A 20820-nucleotide genomic window follows, 5' to 3' on the forward strand; every position below is an offset into this window, starting at 1 on the left:
AGTTATTGGTTCTGTTCTTTTCCTTTCCAATTCATAAACACTAGCTTTTGAAAGTTTCATCCACTAATCTTATAGTGGATGTAGTCCTTTTTATAGGAGACAAGGCAGGCTTTAACAGCTGTCTAAAGTATCGTCTCCCCAAGAGATTCCTTGCACACTGGGAAATAACTCCTTTTACATTCAAAGAAGGAATTTCGCTACACTTTCATATTATTTGATATACCACTTTGAAATGCAAGATAAAATGTCAAAAATGAACTCATATTTTATTACCTCTTCTCTTCCATCCCTTCCTTTGCAAGACAATTCTTTGTAGAGATTTTTTTTCCCTCTTCCACTACAAAAACAGACAATGTATCCAAGCTGCTGCTTCTCATACCTCACTATCATCAGTAAAAGCTGGAAATAGAATTGTAAAGTTATCATCCAGTAATGTCTTAAATATCCTTACTGTCTGACAGCAGTCCTAACATATTCCTTTGACATCAATTTGTACGATACCATAGCCTAGGGAAGATAATGGTTGTACTCAAAGGTTGCATATTTTCTTAGACTAGTATTGCTAATAAAAATAGCCAAGCTTTTGTGCATATGAATTCCTTCTCAGAATGTTTTGATTTCCTACTTACTAGGAACTAATTATGAATATAATTATATTAATGTAGCCAGTGAATTAATCTTGTTTTAATCATACTTTACTTTTAAGAATTCTGGTCTTGAGAGCAGAACACAAAGCAGCCATCATCATGTTACTGTGCATTTGCTGACTCTCGTTTGGCCTAATGCAATTTCCCCCTCAGCCTAGTAAAATGCCAAAGTTGATTAATGTTGATTAAGACTGTTCATAAACTTTTTATGCTGCACAGTTTGATTTTATCTGAGATATGTCAACTGGCATCTCATGGGGAGCTTTTTAAGGGAAACAGTACTAGAAAGTGTCAAATAAGTGCTAATGATCTCTATACACAATAAAGAATTTTTTTTCCGATCAGAATTCAACTTTCGTCATTCTAGTGCCTTCTGTCTCTGAAGTATAAAAGGAACTTTCACAAAATACTAGCTCCTTTCTTCATGTACTGGAGCTAAAATTGTACTGAATGTTTACTTGAATTAAAAAAAAAAATTAAAAAAATTGACTGTACCCTTATGCTTTTGGAAAGAATTTTGCAGTGCTATCACCTCTGCCTTTATGTATTATTTGAATTAATTGAATTTCCTGATCAATTTTCTGGTAATTTTGCAGATGTGAAACCTAGATAGGTAAACTTCTAGATAGAAAATACCATATGCTAAACTTTAACTATCATCCCTTTCAGGTATGTTTTCATTATCAAAGCTGCTGTATTCCAGGTCTGTGATAATCAACTGTGGTTGAAAATCCAAACACTTAAAGACCTACTGCCTTTGGATTTCGAGGAAAACCAGTGTTTTCTTTCTCCTGCCAACAGAGGTCAGAACTCAAATGCTTCCAGTAAAGGAAGGACCTTAGTAATGGGCTGGTTTCACATGGATGCATGTTACTTTGAGAACTTCCCACTGAAATGCTACTTTGGGGAAACCTTAAGCAGTTCTACTCCAGCAACGATGCTCCACTTCCCAAACTACATCTCATTTTTCCTCAAAGATCAATTTAACACCATTTTGCAATAATGTCCATGAAGAAATAGTCATCTTCCACTTCTCCTCTTCTCTACCTTACTGCTGTCTTCTCATTTCAACCCACTGCATTTATCTGAGTTACCTGTGCATTGTGTTTTGTCTATGGCTCTCTGAGTTTTTGTGGCAACAGGCTGTTTTCTGTGCTATTTTTTCTATCAATTTCTATGGTACTGGACTCTTCATATATGACTAGGCTTTCTAGGCATGACTGTAATAACATTGATAATGATAATGATGATGATGGTGATGATAATTCAGGATGTTATTACTACTTTTAATAATGAATTGGGATAGAAAATCCCATAGTACAGTCCATGGGAGCAAAAATAGGGCAAACAATCATTTCGATCTTGTGTAAAATCAGGAGTTTGGACTTAGAAGATATCACTACAATAGGGATGAATATACTCCTGAGATCTGGAACAGGATATTCTGTACCAACTCTGAAGGACAGTCTTATGACTGAATGAAAAAAACCAAACCATCACATGTGACTTAAGAATGCTGGTTTTTCTTCTGAAGCAGCTTGAGTTTTGGAAATGTGGAAGGGGTCAGGAAAGAGAGATTACAAGGCAGCAAACAGGAAAGGTAATGCTGCAGCCATACCTTGCAGGAACATGTGATAGTGTTCGAAGTACCTACTGTGCTAATGTGAGCCTGTGCTTTATTTATTGAATAATGTCTATACACTCATTGTTTAAAACTCATACAGTATTTGACAACTCAGAACAATTAAAAAGAGACCAAAGCGCACAAGTTGTGGACAATTTTTAAAACCAGAGAGGGTATAAACACCAATGAATGGCCTATAAGTGACCAATAGAAATACATGATATGTATGGTTTTGATAGGATTCCTGATTCTAGGATTGTTTTAGCTAAACAATTGCTACACTGTTGAAAACAAAACCCTTTACTTATTACTGTCAGGCCTGTTGGAATATAAGAATTAACTTGCTGCCCAGTTATTTAGAAACATTGCTGGTACAGGTCAAGAATCAGATAAAAATATATAACTGAAGAACTCTAACTACGTAGGAATTTTTAGCTTCTTTCAAAATTTCCTCTGAGTTTCAACCAACTAACTGAACAACAATTGAAATTGAACTGTTAAATTCAGACAGAAAATATTGAGTAAGTTTAAGATCCTGTAAAGACTTAAGCCTGCACCTTGAATTCAGCATGTTATATGTCACACTTATTTCAGACAGAGCATTTCAAACTGAGCATGTAAACAGAACTGCAGGAATGAGACATGATAAAGTTTTTAGCATTGATCATATTTACAAACTTATGAATTTTATGTCTGTGTATAACTGCTTTGGACAAAACATCCCAAGCTCTATAAACCATGTTTTTAAGTATCCCATTCACAGAACCATAGAATAGTTTGTGTCAGAAGGAACTTTTAAAGGTCATGTAGTCCACTACCTCTCTGAACAATATGTTCCAGTGTTTTACTACCCTCCCGATAAATAAAATGTCTTCCTTCTATTTAGTCTACCCTCTTTCAGCTTAAAACCATTAACCCTTGTCCTACTGCGACAGGACCTACTAAAACACCTATCCCCATCTTTCTTACAGATCCCCTTTTGGTACTGGAAGGTTATGGTAAGGTCTCCCAGAGCCTTCTCTTCTTCAGGCTGAATAAGCCCAACTCTCTCGGCCTTGAACAGGAAAACAATCTAACTGATCTGAGCTTTTCCTCGGGTTTCATCTTGCAGAAAACCTATGTGCCAGGGACTTTCCCATATTGTATTTCAAAATACAACCTGGATACCAGCTCCTTGGTCCACTGAAAGAAGGCAAATCAACCTCTTGCCACCCAAGCTGGTTTAGGAATAAGGTTGAACATCCTCCATACCCTCAGCAGCTACCATGATACCCATGGTGAGCCCTCAGTCCTCTAATCCAAAAGGCTTTTGTTAATGGTACTCCCTGAGCCAGAAAAGGGTTTGGAAGTGGGTAAGGATTAAATTACACTCTTCAGCACAATTTAAGAACTTCCCCTTTCTTCTGACCATGTGAAGATACTGATCATATGCATGGAGAGGAGGAAAAAGTGTGGGCTCTAGCTGAGAGACCAATATTTTTCTGTCTACTCCAGACAGATAATTGACAGTGAAATTGGGAGGGGCTATTTCACTGAGTATAGCTGACACAGGGATATGGTCAGTACTGTGTATACTACGGATAACCCTTTATTGTGGGAAATGAGAGTAACAAATGAAAACTAACCTCTACCGATAAATATCTAGCATTCTTCAAATCACTTGTGGGCAAGTATCCAACCAATAGAAATTTACTTGGAGCAGAAAAAAAAAAAGCATACATAGTAAGCAAAATCTTCATGAAAGAAACCAAATGGCAGTGTAGGTGACATTATACAATATAATTCGCTTCCTCATGTTAGACAGGAGAAAGCTGGGACAGATCCAAGACTGCACCAGAAAACCAGTCCGTGATGGTTTGATGGCACATAGTATACGACCTGGGAATCACAAATTCCTGCAGTGTAGTTTTGTCCTTCCTCAGTGGGAATTTGAAGAGCTCCTTGCAAACTGCTCACAGGAAGTGTCCTACAGGATACATTTCTTGCTGGTTATACATCTGATTTGATTGAGAGTCTTGAGTACTGGACATTTTCAACCAAAAATATATCTTTAGTTTCCTCCACTCACAGATCTATAATGGAATACTTTAAAGTTCCTTTCATGTCAGCTACATAAAGATGGTTTCCAAGTTTCAACTTGTGACAAAAATAACATAAATAATTAGTTACACTAGATTTCTCCCTTATACAAAACATAATAAAGCAGATGTTAGCATTTCCTTTTCAGGAAAGGATTATGCTTAAATTATGCTTGAATCTACCAACTCATTTGCTCTTGTAGTTGCTATGAGGAAAGAAATGGGAGTAAGTATAATGAGACCCTTAGTGAAAGACGTTTTGTGGTGATATATAAAACCAGGTTACAATGCCACTGTTTCCTTGGGAACCCCTCATGTCTAGCAGAACTGGAAAGGAGCAGATTGAAAAAAGTGTATCAGAAAACTTATATTATTAACTCTGCTGGTGTCAGTACATTTAGATGACTTAGAGAAGCCACCTAAATAAAGTATCATGTGCTTTTAATATACGACTGGAGTGAATTTTCATTTGCAGATTTTACAGCAAAGAACAATTTCAGCAGAAGACTGAAAAGCAGTTGTGGGAATCTGCTTTTTCAGAGTGTGGTAGTGAGTTCAGAATGAGAACTGAGATGAAGAGGAAGGGCAGGTACCTGCAGACGTGAACATGAAGGTCAAAATTTACAGATGAGGTAATTGCAAATGAATGCTCCTTAAAAATCAGTTTTGTAAATGATCATACTACATGATAGTAACTTTTATTGTTGGTTGATTGTAGATTATCATTGACACCATTACTCTGGAGTAGGTAGAGAAGTCTGTGCTTTGAGTATGTTTTCATCAGTATGTCACCTGGGTCATGTAAATAACAGTAACAACATGAGACAATTCAGTGCAGGTTGACAGGAACATGAGCAAATGATGTTTGATTTTATTTGCAGAAAAATGTGAGGAATGATAGGTGGAAATGATTGGGAGAAAGGAAGGTAGAAGTGCAGAAAGGTTGTGTTGAACCATTTTTTCATTGAGGATGTCATCTGCTCTGAATCGCTCTCTCTTTTCAAAGCCAATAGCTAAATAATATAGGGATTACAGTTCCTGTCCCTGGCTTTATTTGTTTATAATTATTCACTTACTGGTACAGGATTTTGCAGAAACAGAGCAAATACCAAGGAGAAAAGAAAGCTCTTGAAATTCTACAGTCATGCTGAGAGCAAGTATTTGTAATTTGTGGGTGAAAAATCATAGGCACAATGAAATTATTACAGAAGCAGTCACTGTAAATCCAGAAAGTTCAGAGGTAAATGTCCATCGGAAAAAAATTCAGCCTGAACTACAGCCTGAACACTGTTAGTTTTTATGGTTGAGGCGTGGCATGAAATATTTTTGAACCAACTGTGTAACTTGACAGAGTGGAGAGATTGCTTTCAAGTGGTCTGGTTATTTTTAATCATTCTTAGAAGTGATTGAGTGATTTCTCTTTTTCTCCACTTCCTCAGGATAAAATGTAGTTTCCCAAAGGGGTCAGTGCAGTTAATTCTTCCATTCAACATTCATAGATTGATAAGGACTGTACTATCTTTGGTAATCTGATGACACATGGTGCTACATTTCCTTCTCTTTTTGACTTCAATGCCAAATTTATCTAGTACCTGGAAGAAACAAAGAATTCGGTGAGAGCCAGCTGGCTGGAATCCAGTCTGAAAGGTGAAGGTGATGTGGACCGAAAGAGCAGAATGCTTTCAGGACTGAATGAAAAATCGTACAGTTTATTTTACAAGGATATCTGCATCTATATAATTTGCTCAATGTCTACACAATGGTTTATGTATAATAACAAAGGATCTATTACACATATTTTTACATTAAGAAATGGAGCAGGCTCTTCAGCTAAGGATGCCAATGACATTTTTTAGACAAAATTAAATTTTGATGAATATATGTGCATGATAATAGGTATGGATTACTGTTAAGACTTGCTTTATCACAGCCAGTCTCTCATATCCTTCTGGCAATCTGTTACCCCAGAATTTGTCTCCCCAAAAGAATGGTTTTCAGCCCAATACTACAAGTGGAACTCGTTAGCTAGTGGAGCTACATCCTAGAATTTATTCTCTGTGGAAATACAGCTAATGAGGAACATGATAGTTTCAGGAAGATGACTTTTTTCCCCAGACCTTTGCACCTGGTTATAAGTTGATGCCATGATCCATTACAAATAGCACCAGCTGCAGTAATGTATGATTTTAAACTGTTCAAACTAAACCTTACAAAACCACTTTGTTATTGCTGCATATACTTAGATGTTAACCAACACTGATGTGAGTTACATCTTGTGAGAGAACAGCAAGAACTGTCACTTGTAGATTGAAAACCTACAGATTTGGATTGAATTGTTTCTTCAGCATTCCTGGATAGGGTATTTTCCTTTTATTTGGGCTGGATGGCATTTTGGGTGCTGTAGGATACTTTTTCCAGAAATAATTTCTTGCTGAGGTGGGGGACTAGAAGTAGCAAAAGAGTTTTGAGAGCTTTCTTCCACCACTACCTGGTGTCCACATGAGAGGAGGGCTTGCTTTTACAGACTTCTCTCATGGGTGTCACAGTCTTGCTCTGCTGGGTAAAAGGAATCTGTCCAGACAGTCTCTGGGGCAGATTTCACACCGAAGGACACCCCAGCAGGGTGTTTGTGGGCGATGGTGGATCAGCTGCTCTGCTGGGCTGGACCCGCACGGCTGAACAGCGATGCTGCTCCCGGCTCGGGGGAGGGATGCCGGCCCGGCGCCCATCCCGCCGCTCCCCTTGGCGCTGCTCTCCAGTTCTCAGCCCGAAGTTCGGACTGCACCGCCGGGCCTTCGAGCGGACGGGGCTATGATGGCTCTGCCGCCCTACAGAGCCGCTTCCCCCTCGCCCTTCCCGATGCTTCCTCCTCCTCCTCGAGGGGGCCGGCGCTCCCCCCGCCAGCTCCTTCGCTCCGGGGCTGCTCTCGGGGCTGGGCTCCGCCGAGCGGGTGCCGCTCCGGGCCCGCCCCGCGGGCAGCGCCGGCGGCGGGAGCGGCGGCCGCGCAGTATCTCCCCGCCCTCCCCCTCGCCCCCCCGCAGCCGCCGAGCTCGGTCCTCCCAGCGCGTCGCCGGCACCTTGGCTCCTCCTTGTCCTTCCTCGCGTGATTTTTATCGCGTCCATTTTTCGTGCAGGCATAAATAAATAAATAAGGGCAGCTGCCGCCCGCCGCCCCCCGCCGCCAGCCCGCGCGGCGCCGCTAGGGGCGGCAGCCGGGCCCCGCATCGCCCCGCGCCGCTCGGCTCAGGCGGGGGAGGCGGCGGGGCGATGCGGAGCCCCCTCCCGTGACTCCGGCTCTCCGCCATGCCATGGGTTAGGCGGACTCCATCCCGCAGCCGAGAGGGCACCAGCCAAGCGAGGCGGCGGCAGGAAGCGGCGCGGCCCGGCCGAGGAGCGGCGGCGGGAGGCGGCGGCGGCGGGAGGCGGGCGCGGCGCCCCGCGGCCCCTTCCATGAACGGCGGCGAGGAATTATGAGCCGCGGCCGGCGGCCGGGACTGGCGCTCGCCCGCTGGGGCTTCCCCCGCTGCGCGCCCCGGGGCGCCGGGGCTCCGCTCCCGCACGGCACCCGCCTCGCCCCCCCCGGCAGCCGCTGCCCCCGTCTCCTGACGCCCCGCCGCTGGCTCCGTCCCCCCTATCCCCGCCGGGCGCTCGGGGCTGCGATAATCTCGCTCGCACCCAAACCACAGCTCTCCCGCCGCTAATCCTGCCCTCTCCTCTCTCCCTCCCTACCCCGCCCCCGGCCCTTCCTCTCTCGGCGCTGCCTTCTCCCCTCCCCATTCCCCCTGCTCGCCCCCCGGGGCCCCTCCGTCCCCGTCCCCCCGCTGCCGCCGGCAGCCGGGCGGGTGGGTGCGAGGTCGGGGCTGACGGGCACCCCGCCCCTCCCCGGCGGGGCCGTCATTAGGCTGCCGGTTGATTACAGGGTATTGATTTGTATGTGCTTCTCCCGGCGCCGGCCGCTCCCGCTGGTGCTGCCGGAGTTCGGGCAGCGCTTCCCGTAGCGGCGGCAGCTCCCACCAAACATGTCGGCTCCCGCCGGGCCCCGGAGCGGCCCCGCCGCTCCTCAGCCGCCTCCGGCCCCGCAGCCCGAGATGCCGGACCTCAGCCACCTCACGGAGGAAGAGCGGAAGATCATCCTGGCCGTCATGGACCGCCAGAAGAAGGAAGAGGAGAAGGAGCAATCCGTGCTCAAGTAAGGGCGGGCGCATCCCTTCCTCGTCCTCCCGGGCCCGCGGCCGCGGAAGTCTCTGCCCCGGCCCCGGGGGGCGGCACGGCCGGGGCGGGAGAGAGGAGCCGGGCGGGCAGGGGCGGGCAGGGATGCTCGGCGCCGGGCGAGTGTGGGGCACGGCGCGGGGGGGACCCGCGGGAGCGGCAGAGAGGGGGCCGGGCTCTCCGCCTGCCTCGGCCGCGCTCCGCGGGGCGGCTGCGGCTCCGCGCGTCCCGGCGCCGGCGGGGCCAGGCGCCCAACATGGCCGCACAGGTGCCGTCCTCACCCGGCGTGTGCCACCGGCAGGACGGGGGTGGGTCGGGGCGGCGGTCGGCGCTGCCGGAGGGGGCGGACCGGCGGCACCGAGCCCCGTCTCGGGGGCGCGGCGGGCTCCGCGCTGGCGGCGGCGGCCCTGGCGGGCGGAGCGGGGCCGCCGGGGCCTGGGCTCCGGCCGCTTCGCTGGGTGGGTTTGCCACCGCCGCCATCTTCCCCCGACAACGTGTCTGCCGCCCGCCCCCGCCCCGCTGCTCTTTCCAAGCGTGAGCCCCGGCGCCAGGGGAAGCGGGGCACGGCCCTGGGGGCGGCCCCGGCTCTGGCACCGGCCCCGGGAGCTGTCCACGGCCACTCGACTCAGCACCGGGAGCTGTCCTCTGTCTCTCGGCTGGGCTCAGCACCGGGAGCTGTCCGCGGTCTCCCGGCTGGGCACGGGGCGGTGTTCGCGGAGCAGAGGGGCCGGGGACGCGCGGTCTCTCCCCGTGCGCGGTGCCCCAGCCCCGGGCGGGCCGCCGGTCTCGGTGGAGCGCGGGGGTCCCGCTGCCGTGCGCGGCGTGGGTCGTGTCCTTCCCCAGCCGGGCTGGGAGGCACCGAGTAAAGTCGACAAAACTGTCCTCCCTCCGTGGCAGAGCAACCACGCTGACTTCTAATGGCTTAAAAACAAGCAAAGCTACTGCTATCGTGGACGTGACTTTGATGAGTGTGAGAAAGCTGAACCACTAAGCGGTTTTTTTACCGAAATTAGTGTTGTGCCTTGGACATGTTGACTGCAGCTGGCCTTTCACACTCAGCACCTGGAAGCTGTCCTCTGGGCTTTAGTTGCTGACTTTGAAGTCTGTTTCCAAGATTCATTGCATTATTGTTAGCATCATACCAAAAACTTCAGATATCATTTATGTGACAGCTCCTAAATATCGAGGTGATATCCTAAAAACATTTCAAAGTCTGTTTAAAAAGGATTTTTTTGGGGTGAACATTTTGAAACATGTTCGTGTAATGTGAGCCCTGGAAATAAAGAGCCATACCCTGTTTTGTCACCACCTCTTAGCCTCTTGCTCTACAATTTATTTGCCATTGTAATACTTTTATTTTAAAACAATTTAGACTCCTTTACATTACTAAATTGTGTGATATATCAAAATAAATTCAAATGTGTTTTCTAAAATTTCTGTACTCTTAAAAATCTTTAAAAAAGAAGGAAAAGGAAGTTCAAGTGCAAATTGCAGGTCTTCAAGGAATTCAAGTTGCGGTTTAAATATATATTAATAGCATTACTGTTTTAAAGAAGGTTTCTGGCAACTTTTGTTGTGGACAATAATATTTATGATCAAATATAAAGTATGATTTCAGCATGATACTTGAATCAACTTGAACTGGTAAGCTTACAAATGAAGAATAAACTGTTCTCAAGTAATGGCAAGGTAAAACCAACTTAAGAAATGAAACAGAACTGTTTTCATGTGTAGTTTTCAGAATCTCGGAAGCAGACAATGGACAAAAGAGAGGTCTTCAGCAACTCTAAAGATAAACTTTGTGTGGCATGCAGTTTCTCTTTATGTCTCACTAAAGTGTCCTCTTGAGTTCTGGGTAAGCTGTGGGGTAAATGGTATGGTGTAAAGTTTATACAAAAGGGATAGCCTAAAGCAGCTCTCTTAGGAAAATGCTGTTGTCAGTAGAATTTGAATAGATAGCCTACAATATTTTAGAGGATACTGAGGCGTGGTCTGGTGTCAGATGAATAACTCACTAGTTTAATTTTTCTTAAAATGAAGTGTTTCTTTGAACCATCAGGTACATGTTTATTCTGAAAATATCTACAGATTTATTAAGAACAACTCTCCACCAAAGTAATATCAGAGATTGTTCTGCATCTTTAGGTCGATATTACTGAGTTTAATTCTCTTGATAGATGTTTTCCTTCTGTCAAGAGAAGAGTAAGAAGAAGAAAGAACCCCCCCATATTTATATGAATGAACTGCTGTTATTGCATAGAGATAAATATAGAGCTAAATCCTGCAGTCTTTGTTCAAGTGTAATTCTCCTCGAAGGCAAACTCCTTTTGAAGTGGAAGGTATTTTTGTCTGTCTAAGCAATAAAATTGTGTCATTTAATTCCATGGAGAAATGTAGCAGGATTAAAAAAAAATGCTGAAAACAAGAGTTGACGTTTAGAGATATTAACACAAGAACTGTTCAAATGTTGAAGAAAGCAGCAAGCATGTCTTCTCTCTAATTTATTTTTTTTTATTTGTGGTGATTGAGTGCCAGTATGAATGGCTGGTCCCTGGGCTCTACTTCCTTTCTCAATTCTATTTCTATCTTGTGTCTTTCAAATTCTTATGCTGTGCCCATCACTGTGGTATTTGAGCATTTTCCAAAAGAGCATTAAGTAGTGTGACTCACATCTGTAATGTGGACTATTTATTCTTTTCCTTTCGCTCCCTGGGGTAAATATGTGTGGATTTAAAATAGATACATAACTTCTCCTTATGTTTGTTTTACTCTTTTTGGGAAAAGGAAATGCAGATGGTATCGAGTTGTAGTCTGTAGCAACTAATAGTGATCAGGTCAGCATGAATTCTTGCCAGGATTTTCTGGAACATGATGGCATGGAAAGCAGAAGCTTTCCAGATTTGCTCTCTCCTTTGGCCTGGTTTGGTCTGTGAAATACGCTGAGCTACAGTTGTGCACTATGTTCCTGTGGTGGAACTTCTGCTTTAAAAAGGATGAGTGGCAAACTCTGATACTTTGACTATCTCTCTTCTGAAAATTTTTGGGACACTTGGAGTGCATTTTGAATGTCATGTACTAAGAAGGTATCTTTTTGACAAGGGTTTTGAATGTATAATTTGCATAATATTTGATATGCATGATGTGTGACAGAAAATTTATGTCTGTACTCTGGGTGTAAGTATTTCTCTGCTGTTTTAAGAATATTTACATATTTTCAACTTTTATCTTTGTGGATTTTTTACTGTCTTGGATACCGCATAGAACTTTTGGTGATGACTCTTCCTTCACATTATGCACATCCTTCCTCTTATAAAATCTAGTTTTGTGTGTGTAAGCTTTGTAACAGATTTTAGACAGCACATTTCCTACATATGGATTGATTTATGGGATCAGTCTTGTGCCTTTTTACTTTTCATTTATTCTTTGTTTCTATATCAAAGAACTGTATTGAGAGGATGCACAGAGAAAAAAAAATTAGGAGACATTAGGATGGTGCCATTATTTATAAAGATTTCTGTTTCAGCCTGTGTGATGTGCATATACACTTTTCTACTAGCAGTATCCTGAGTTTCCAGCTCCTTTGCCTAGCAATTCTAAAGATAAGATGCTCTCCTTCTAAAGTCAGACTCACAGCTCTGAAAAGACATGCATTTCAGCTTTTCATGGACAGTTTGACCCAGTAGAAGACAAATTTTTCCAAGAGAAATTTCATTATGAAATCATCCAACTTTTCATGTATTTGCAAAGCATCACAGGTTTACCATAATGTCTCTATAAAACACCTCTTTTAAATGTGTGTGTGGCATTGTCATCTGATTTACCCAAGGGGAGAAGATGTGTGGAAACACGGTGGGTGTGCTAGAGAATGGTGGCTCTCTGTTAGCCACCACTGTCAAGTCCAGAGTGAGTTTTAGGAAGGTACAACTGACTACAGGCCTGTGTGTGCTCAGTTGCTGTGTCACTGATTGCACAGACATGGTAAAAATTGGGTAACCACACTGACTGAAGCAAAATCTCTGACAAGGAAACCTTAAGGAAGCTGGGCTGTGTGGGCTCTGTATGGCACTCTGAGAGAGTGAGATGTGGGGCAGGAGACTCGCCTGGGAAAGAGGAAGCAATAGATGGATGGCTGTGAGTCACAGCAGTGTAAATATCAGCCTCACAAAGCTATTTTGCTATTTTATAAATAATTATCCTGCTTTATAAATAATAAACTCAGATTAACACTGTTTTAAAAGCATTATATATTTAGGATTTGGATTTTAGGGCTGGAGGGATGAACTGATTTTGCTTTTTGAAAATAGAGATACATATCGGAATTCCTAAGTTTATAGGGTCAGGGAAAAAGATTTGCTTTTGACTAAATAGTAAGCTAGGACTCCAGGCACTGTTAGTTATGCTTCCCTAATTTTGCACTGCCTTTTGTCTGAATTTGGAATGCTGATTAGAACAGTTTGTTGCTACACCACTTGTCATTTTGCTTTTGTTTCTATGCATTATAAAATAAAATATGTTCAAGGTGAGTTTAAAAGTAATAACTTTATGCAATATAAAATAAATGATAGTGGAAGTTATATAAATATATACAGTCAAGGAAGATACCTACCCCTTACCCTGCCCTGGTCTGTCCTCTTCCCTTCCTACTACCTCATTCTCTGCTCCCTCCTAATATTCTTCATCACCACTCTTTTCTTTTGTTTTAACAATTTGTACTGCTTTTTGGGCCTCTCTCAAAATTGTCATTATTCCTTGCTCTTCACTCTTATCACATGCTTAGACATTTTATAATGTAGATAATACTTGTCAGGTTGTCACACCTTGTACCATTTGCTCTTCAAGAAGACTCAGTGTTTACAACTGTTCTCTAAAGCATCTATCACTCTTTTAGGCACTGTCTACAAATGATAGCAGTAGTACTTCCTCTTAGTGACTAAGCAGAATGTATTTGGAGATTATACTGAGTGGCAGTTACACTAATTATTTGGCTTGCTAATGTTAAAGTTGAGTAAAATTTTGGAAGACGGCAATAGTGCTGATATTCTCACATTCCAAAGGTACAATCAGGATGAGTTGGATGTAGAAAGGCTTGACATCATATGGGACTCAAAAATAGTAAAACAGACACAGGATTTAGTTAACAAAGAACCCCCAAAATAGATATTTAACACCAGGCAGTGTGTGCTTTCTGTAATCTTGTCACATAATGATTTTTCTGTGCTTCTTTGGGGATAAAAAAAAAAAAGAAGAAAATATTTAATTGTACATCTGAAAGAGAAGAGTGGGATCATAACTTAAGGTGCTGGGACCATATCCTAGAAAGCAGTGACTGGGTGAAATGCAGTGGTCTTTGGAGGTGAGGTTAGGGGACTGAATGGTCCATTCTGGGTTTTGTCAGAGTGCATCTGTGAGCTGAGTTACATCTAAATAACTGAGAATGTCAAATAATTGATTTTTCCGTTGAAACAACAGACTAATTAGTATATATATTGTAAATGTCAAAATACACAGAAGTGAGGCTACTGCAGAACTGGTGTAAAATGTGTTTTTACTCTGCCAATGAAGTTCTAAAATACTCGCAGGATATTGAAAGTTCCATAAAAGGGAGAAAAAAAGTAAAATAATAGCTTGAATTTTGAAATTTAATCCAGTGGAATGGGAATTTTCTTCAACTTAATACCACTTTGCACATTTTTGCTTTAGTGGCTTTCTTAAAGTTTTACTGTCATATTCACAGTCAGAATGCTAGGGAAGTTTTGAAGACCCTTTTCCAAGAAGGAGTTTTTTGGTGTGATACTATCTTTCCATCTCCCCAATATCTTCACTGATGGTGCTTTTTTTGACAGAGACTTGGGGACATAAAACACCAAGAACATGTGAAAGTGATGAGTTACGATCTCATCTATATCTGACTGCAACAGACACGATACATTAGCAATGAGTTTTGAGGTGGGGATGATCTTTTGAGTTAAGTTTAGATGCTGTGGCCTGTTAGCAAGAGTTGAACTGGTGTTTCAAGAAAGTGTTTCAAAGTTTCAAAAAAATTAAGAAAATTTGTATCTTACTATATCATGGTTAATAGCTACAAGTTATCATAGATAACCTAATCTCTTTAAAAGTGGGCAAGAGTCTTTTAATTTAGACTCACAAGAGGGAAGAATCTCTTGAAATACTAATTGTTTAAAAATGGCATTCAAAAGCAGTTGTCTTTCAGACAAATTAATTTTATTATGAATATTAGATTCAAATCAGACCATATTGTTTTCAATGCTTACTGAGTTTAGATTTTGTCTCTTTTGCAGGACTATGTGGTGTAGCAGGAGGAACTGTTACATTCTTGAAATAGCTATCTGTTGAGGGTATGTTATAGTTTATTAACCAGTTTACATCAAATCTGGTGGTGCATTTGTAAACTCAGTAAATTCCAGCAACTTGTCTCATGAGTTATTAAACTCCTGGCAATACAGTAACTTTACAAAATCAGTGCTGTGCTGAAAAGATGCTTCTGCATGATATTATGTTGTGACTGTGTCGTGTTGTTTCTCCAAGATAGTCTTGAAACTGCAAAGGTGTCAATAAGGACTGAGACTGGAAGAGTTAATGTAACAGGACAAGATTGTATACGGGAGTAGTGGTGCATTTAAGAAGTTAATACATGTAATTTTTTGGAGAGTAAGAGTACAAAGCAGTTTCTGCTGTTCTCTGATGTTTTCATTGAAGGTGGAAGGCAGTTCTTTTATAGTCTTGAATTTAAATATCAGCTGTTAACACATTTATCTGCCTAAACATGCTTGCAGAGTGATCTCAGTTGCATTTTGATAAAGAAATCAAATTTGTGCATTTTGATAGGGGAAGAGTAATGGTTATAACAGTTGGCTTTATGTATCTCTAGGAGTTTTGAAGGTTTGATGTGAGGCCCTAAAGAATGCCTTTGATTTAGACTTTGAACTCCTTTACTAAAAACACAGTGAGATATTCTGTTTGTTTTAACAGGAGTTAGCAAGAGTTGAACTTGTGTTTCAAGAAAGTGTTTCAAAGTTTCAAAAAAATTTAGAAAATTTGTAAGAAAGTCTTTAAACTTTTAATAACACATAAAACCCATAATTTTTTTGTTTATTCTCTCTGTGGGGTTGGTTTTTCTTCTTAAATTTCATATGAAGTTGTTTAAATACTTCCTGATTACTTATTCTTTATTTGACATTAATATCTTTAAGGTGAATAGCTTCTTATAGCAAATATAATATTGTATTTGTACATAGAATATGTAGCAGGTCATAGATATTGCTAGGTATTCGATATTATGTGGCATTTTGGTTCTGTGTGTTTGTGAGGGCAGACTTTCTTTAGAATGTGTACTGTCTTAAGCATATGAGGGACTTCAAATGTTTTGACCTTTAAATAAAATTGTAAGTTAGAATCAGCTGGCCTATTTTGGAAAATACTTTACAACCATCTTTCATATAACTTTTCAGAAATGGGTACTCCAGTGTGTTAGCAAGAAATCTTTTTCCTTATAGTGTTTATCTAAATCTTCGTATGTTTATATATTTTTCTGTTTGCAGAAAGGATGAATGAGAAGCAATGCTTTTAAAGCTGTTTAAAACCCAGAGAACACATAGAATAATAGAAAACAGGACAAGCTGGGACCTCAAGAGGTCTTTCAATTCATCCTTTACCTCAAGGCATGACCAACTCTAAGTTTCTAATGCTTATTTGTCTAACCTAGTGGTTCCCAGTTGTGAGGGCCCACCTAAGCAGTGAAATAAATATGCTTCATGGCTGAGGCAAGGATACATAGCAGACAACACATTGAATTCAAAATAATCATCTCTGCAAGAACTGTGCTGCCTATGTAGCAGAAGGTGAGAAGTGGGCCAAGCAGATCTCAGGGTAAAGCTCTTGGATTCAGTACGAAAATTTTACATTTTTTCAAATGATGGTTTGCTACTGAAAGGTATGAGAACAATGACTCCAGCTACTGCCCAACCAGGGATGGAGGCACCTTGAATTCACTAGATAATTTGTCTCTGTTACTCAGTCATTATCCTTACCATTAGATTTCTCCCCCTACTGTTAAACCTAAATCTCTTTCCTACCATTTGCTATTTACTCTGTCCTCAGTGGATATGCAATGCAGTCTGTTATTTTTCTGTGTACAGCAACCTTTCATGTATTTCACAAATGTGATCATATCTCCTCCTATATATTCTCATCGTCTCCTTTCCACACACTCGACAAGTCATATTTTCTAGACTTCTGATCACTCTTGTTGCTGATTTTTATATGCTTAGTAACTGATCTTTTTTAAAACACAGTGTCCAAACCCAGACAGAGCATTCCAAATAAAAGTGTATAGGGAGAGCATGAGGATAAGAATATGTGTCTTGCACAGAACACTTTCCTTGTACAGACAGTGTCATGGGTGTTTGGTTTTTTTATTGTAATTTGGCATTTACAGACTCATGGTCAGCTTGAGGTCTACTATACCTTCACCGTGCTTTTCTGCAGAACTGTTGTTGAATCAATGGTTCTTCATTTTGTATTTTGAATTTTGCTACCTCAGCTAATGCACAGTGTTTGTCTTCTTCCCCATCAAGTTGTACTCTGTCTGTATCAGATGCCTCTTATGAATTTTGCATTGGAGTGCTTAAATAAAATGCACAAACAGCCCTTGGAGCAAGAATGAGGACTTGCCTCTAGAGGCAAATAACAGAATTATTTAGACTTTCTCTTGCCTATCCATACATTCACATTCCTGACTGCCCAGTTGTATGCCTTCACTGTTAGGATGCAGAATAAACTTTTCCAGTTTTGCACATAACTTGTTCATTAGGGCAGCAAGAGCTGATAAAAGATCTACAACACAGGTCTTGCATGTCCTTGGAAATACAGAAATCCTGCATTGTTTTAAGGGAAACAGTTGTGTCTGCTGCTATATTTATTCAGTTGCTGGAAGCTTTGGTTGACACTTCAGTCTCATTAAACTGAGACAACTTAAAAAAAAATTTGACAAAAATTTGAGGGCCCGAAGACACTTAATTACTAAGGGTTTAATGAAAGTAAGTAGATGGGTAGTGTAAGGGATTTTCCACACTCCTGACTGTGAAAAAGTCTGCTTACACCATTCTACATACCAAAGAGTTCTTCTAGGGGAGAACCAACCTTAACATCAGAATAAATCAATCACAAGGTGTGAGTCCTCACAAAATCAGACTTCTTTAAGTTCAGCGCTCATAGAACTGCTTGGTTAATGAAAATTAATTGGTATTTTTTTCATTCCCATGCTACAACATTTAGAGCTTGGACTGTGCTATTGAGCCCAGAAAATCTTTGGGGTTCTTCTGACCAGATCTGAATACCTACAGTGGAAGACATCCATGTTTGAAATCACTTAGATTCAATTTGAAGCAAATAGAAATGAAGAGGTGCCTTTAGGATGTGATCCATCTCATTTTAAATTAGGCATGTCAAATAGGCCAGATGAATTACAGAGCCTATTTCTGGCTATGGACTTAAAAAGAAGATAGTATGAATATTTCAGATGTAGAAGTCTACCTTGCAGACATCTTGAGCTAGGTAAGTCGAGTCCGATCTGCAGAGTTCTGCCTTTGAGAATAACTCTTCAGTATTTGATCTTATAAGAATGCCATGGACACATTCTCTGCTGGCACTGATTTTTATGGTTCTCTAGATTACTTTAGAACCTTGTTTGTCAATCTGCATCTTTTGCTTATATGTCTATCAATGATTAATTAGGATATGCTCATTTATCCATAACTTTACTATTTGAGACTCACTGCTGGGAACCTGAGTATGTTTCCTTTCTAGTCCAAGGTTATTCTTAGGATTTGGTATATTTTTTATACTAAATTCAGAAAGCCTTTGAAGAATGAGATCTGAAAGAAGACCTTGGAATACAAAATCGTTCCAGCATGTGGGATTAAGCATTCTTATCATCAAAAGTACATTGCAAAGAAAACCTTCTCTTGTCATTCATCAATAAGAATGATTAATGGATATTTTAAGTTTGAAGATAGAATCTCGTAGATGAAGCTCGTCAGATTGCTAGATGGGGGGTTACAAACAGGATTTATCTACTACTTGTAAGCTTAAAACCATATAAGATTACAACCCAAAGGAAACTCTATAAGCTCACACACCCTCTGACTTTTACTGTGTATTGTTTGAACAATATTTATTTAGTTACTGTGTACTTACAAATTGATAGGTCACTTTTGATAGTAGTCTGTTAAAAACATACTGTTGACTTACTACGCATTCTGAATTCAGCACTTTCTTACTTTAAAAATCTGGATAAACAGGTATCTGCAGAAGATATTGTGTGGTACCAATATCAAATATATTTTTGCTGAATCAGGCCCTAAGACAGTTTGGGAACATGGGTTTTGATTCAGCATGCTTCCATTAATTTGGTTAGTCATTGCGATTATGATTCATTTCATTCTGTGTAACCGACTGCTGCACAGTAAGTGACAGCTGAACCATGTATTATCTAACAGCTAGAAAAATAGCATCACTGTCACGTTTAGAAGGCTGAGGGTTACGCTTTTACTGAACATGTGTTTTGTACTAAAGTTAAAATGCTTCAGGAAATCTTACTTTTTTCAAAGTACTTGTATCATTACAAATATGAAATATCACAGTAAACAGTATGAACTATTTAAAAGTAACAACTTAATTTTAATTTATGAATGGAATGAAGCTTCTTGTTCTGATTTCAAATAATGACTTTTTGGGTTGGTTGTAAAATTATGTCTGTGGATGCTTTGCTGATAATCTGATTCACGTATAAGTGGTAGGTTTGAGGAGATAAATTTAACTGAATGGGAAATATTTCTCAAGTATTGATATTACTTCCATGATAATTTATATCACATCAGAAGACATTTCAAGTGAAGCAGTAGTTTTCATTTTTTTGCTGAACATTATCAAATAATTCCATCAGGTTGTAAAGTTAAGCAAAACTCCAATATGATTGAAAGAAAACTATTTTATCTAGTTTCCCTATTCCTTTTTAAGAACTGTATCTTCCATGTTTAAAAATATGTATAAAAAAATCCAAATATATATTTTTCTGCCCTCTTTATAATTTATTTGAGAAAATGCTGGAGAGGGTGCTGTGAAGGCACTGGGCCTAGAAAAGGTACTTTCAAGGAAGAGTACTTGTTATTTGACACCTTGAATTCTTCTGTCTGCTTGATATCTGAACATGCAGGTGGCCAAAGCTGAATGAAGTTTGATGGGCTATAGCTGAGTACTGAATTACACTTATACATTTTGAATTTATTTAGACACGGTTGGAAGACAAATGTTTTTAGCTGCTTTGTAGTGTTTACATGAACATGTCTTCTGCAGAATTTGCCAAGTGTTCTTGTCTAAAATTTTGTCTGAGTTATATACTCCAAAACTCTTTATAACACAGATATTCACATGTATAAATAAAGCTTTTATTTGGTGGAAGAAAAAAAATTTAGTAAGATTTTTAACTGATAGTATGAATGGTCATTAGTCATATTTGTTCTGCACAAACAGGAATGATAAAAGTTATGGAATTAGTCCATAATCACATAGACTGGTGTCCTAACTTAACTTTCAGACATAAATAACTATTTCTTAACTCAGTGGGACATGTCAGATGTTAATTAATCAAAAGGAATATAGGTTAAAATAGTGCCTTTGTTTGATTTATAATTTTGTCTAATAACAGTTTAAAATAATAATTAAAAAACATTCGTTGAAACTGGAGTTCCATATGGAAGCTGAATCATAGTTCAATAGTTAATGATCCCATGCTAATTATAGTAAGTAAAGGTATTGATGTATATTTATTCTGGTTATTACTGAAATAATTGAAAAATATATGTCTTCTATAAGAAAGAGCTGTTTAAAATTTGTAGCATTTTTTGTCACCCTTCATAGTGACAAGGTTTTCTTTGATAAGGGCTTAGGAGTGTTTTATTGTAGTAATCCACAAAAAATTTGTATTTCAAAGGGACTACTGTTCCTTACACGAGTAAGACTAAGCAGTTCCTTAATAATGATGACCTATTTTAAAACAGCTCCAGCCTCCCATTGGCATTGCTGGATTTTCAGTAAAGCTGCCCACAAGAAAGATGTTGGCTTTTGTTAGAAGAGGGAAATTGCCACAAAATATCTTCTATCTTGAACATAAGTATCTTTGATTCGGTATTTATGAAGTTGCTGAATAGTAGTATCATGATGTGGAAGGAGGTTTGTACCAGAG

General features: G+C 40.7%; 1 protein-coding gene across 39 annotated transcripts in view; it reads left to right on the plus strand.

Annotated features, from left to right (window-relative positions):
* Positions 1-8107: 8107 nt before the first annotated feature.
* The window catches only part of RIMS2 (regulating synaptic membrane exocytosis 2), a 448206-nt gene continuing 435493 nt past the window's right edge, over positions 8108-20820 (plus strand). For all 39 annotated transcript variants that reach the window (XM_027657142.1, XM_027657165.1, XM_027657167.1 and 36 more), the window contains exon 1: positions 8108-8538. In XM_027657142.1, the coding sequence (XP_027512943.1) occupies positions 8369-8538 (170 nt within the window). In that variant the 5' untranslated portion in view covers positions 8108-8368. The remainder of the gene's footprint in view (positions 8539-20820) is intronic.

This window comes from Corapipo altera, unplaced genomic scaffold (genome assembly GCF_003945725.1).
Source record: "Corapipo altera isolate COAL_440 unplaced genomic scaffold, ASM394572v1 52b, whole genome shotgun sequence".
Classification (NCBI taxonomy): domain Eukaryota; kingdom Metazoa; phylum Chordata; class Aves; order Passeriformes; family Pipridae; genus Corapipo; species Corapipo altera.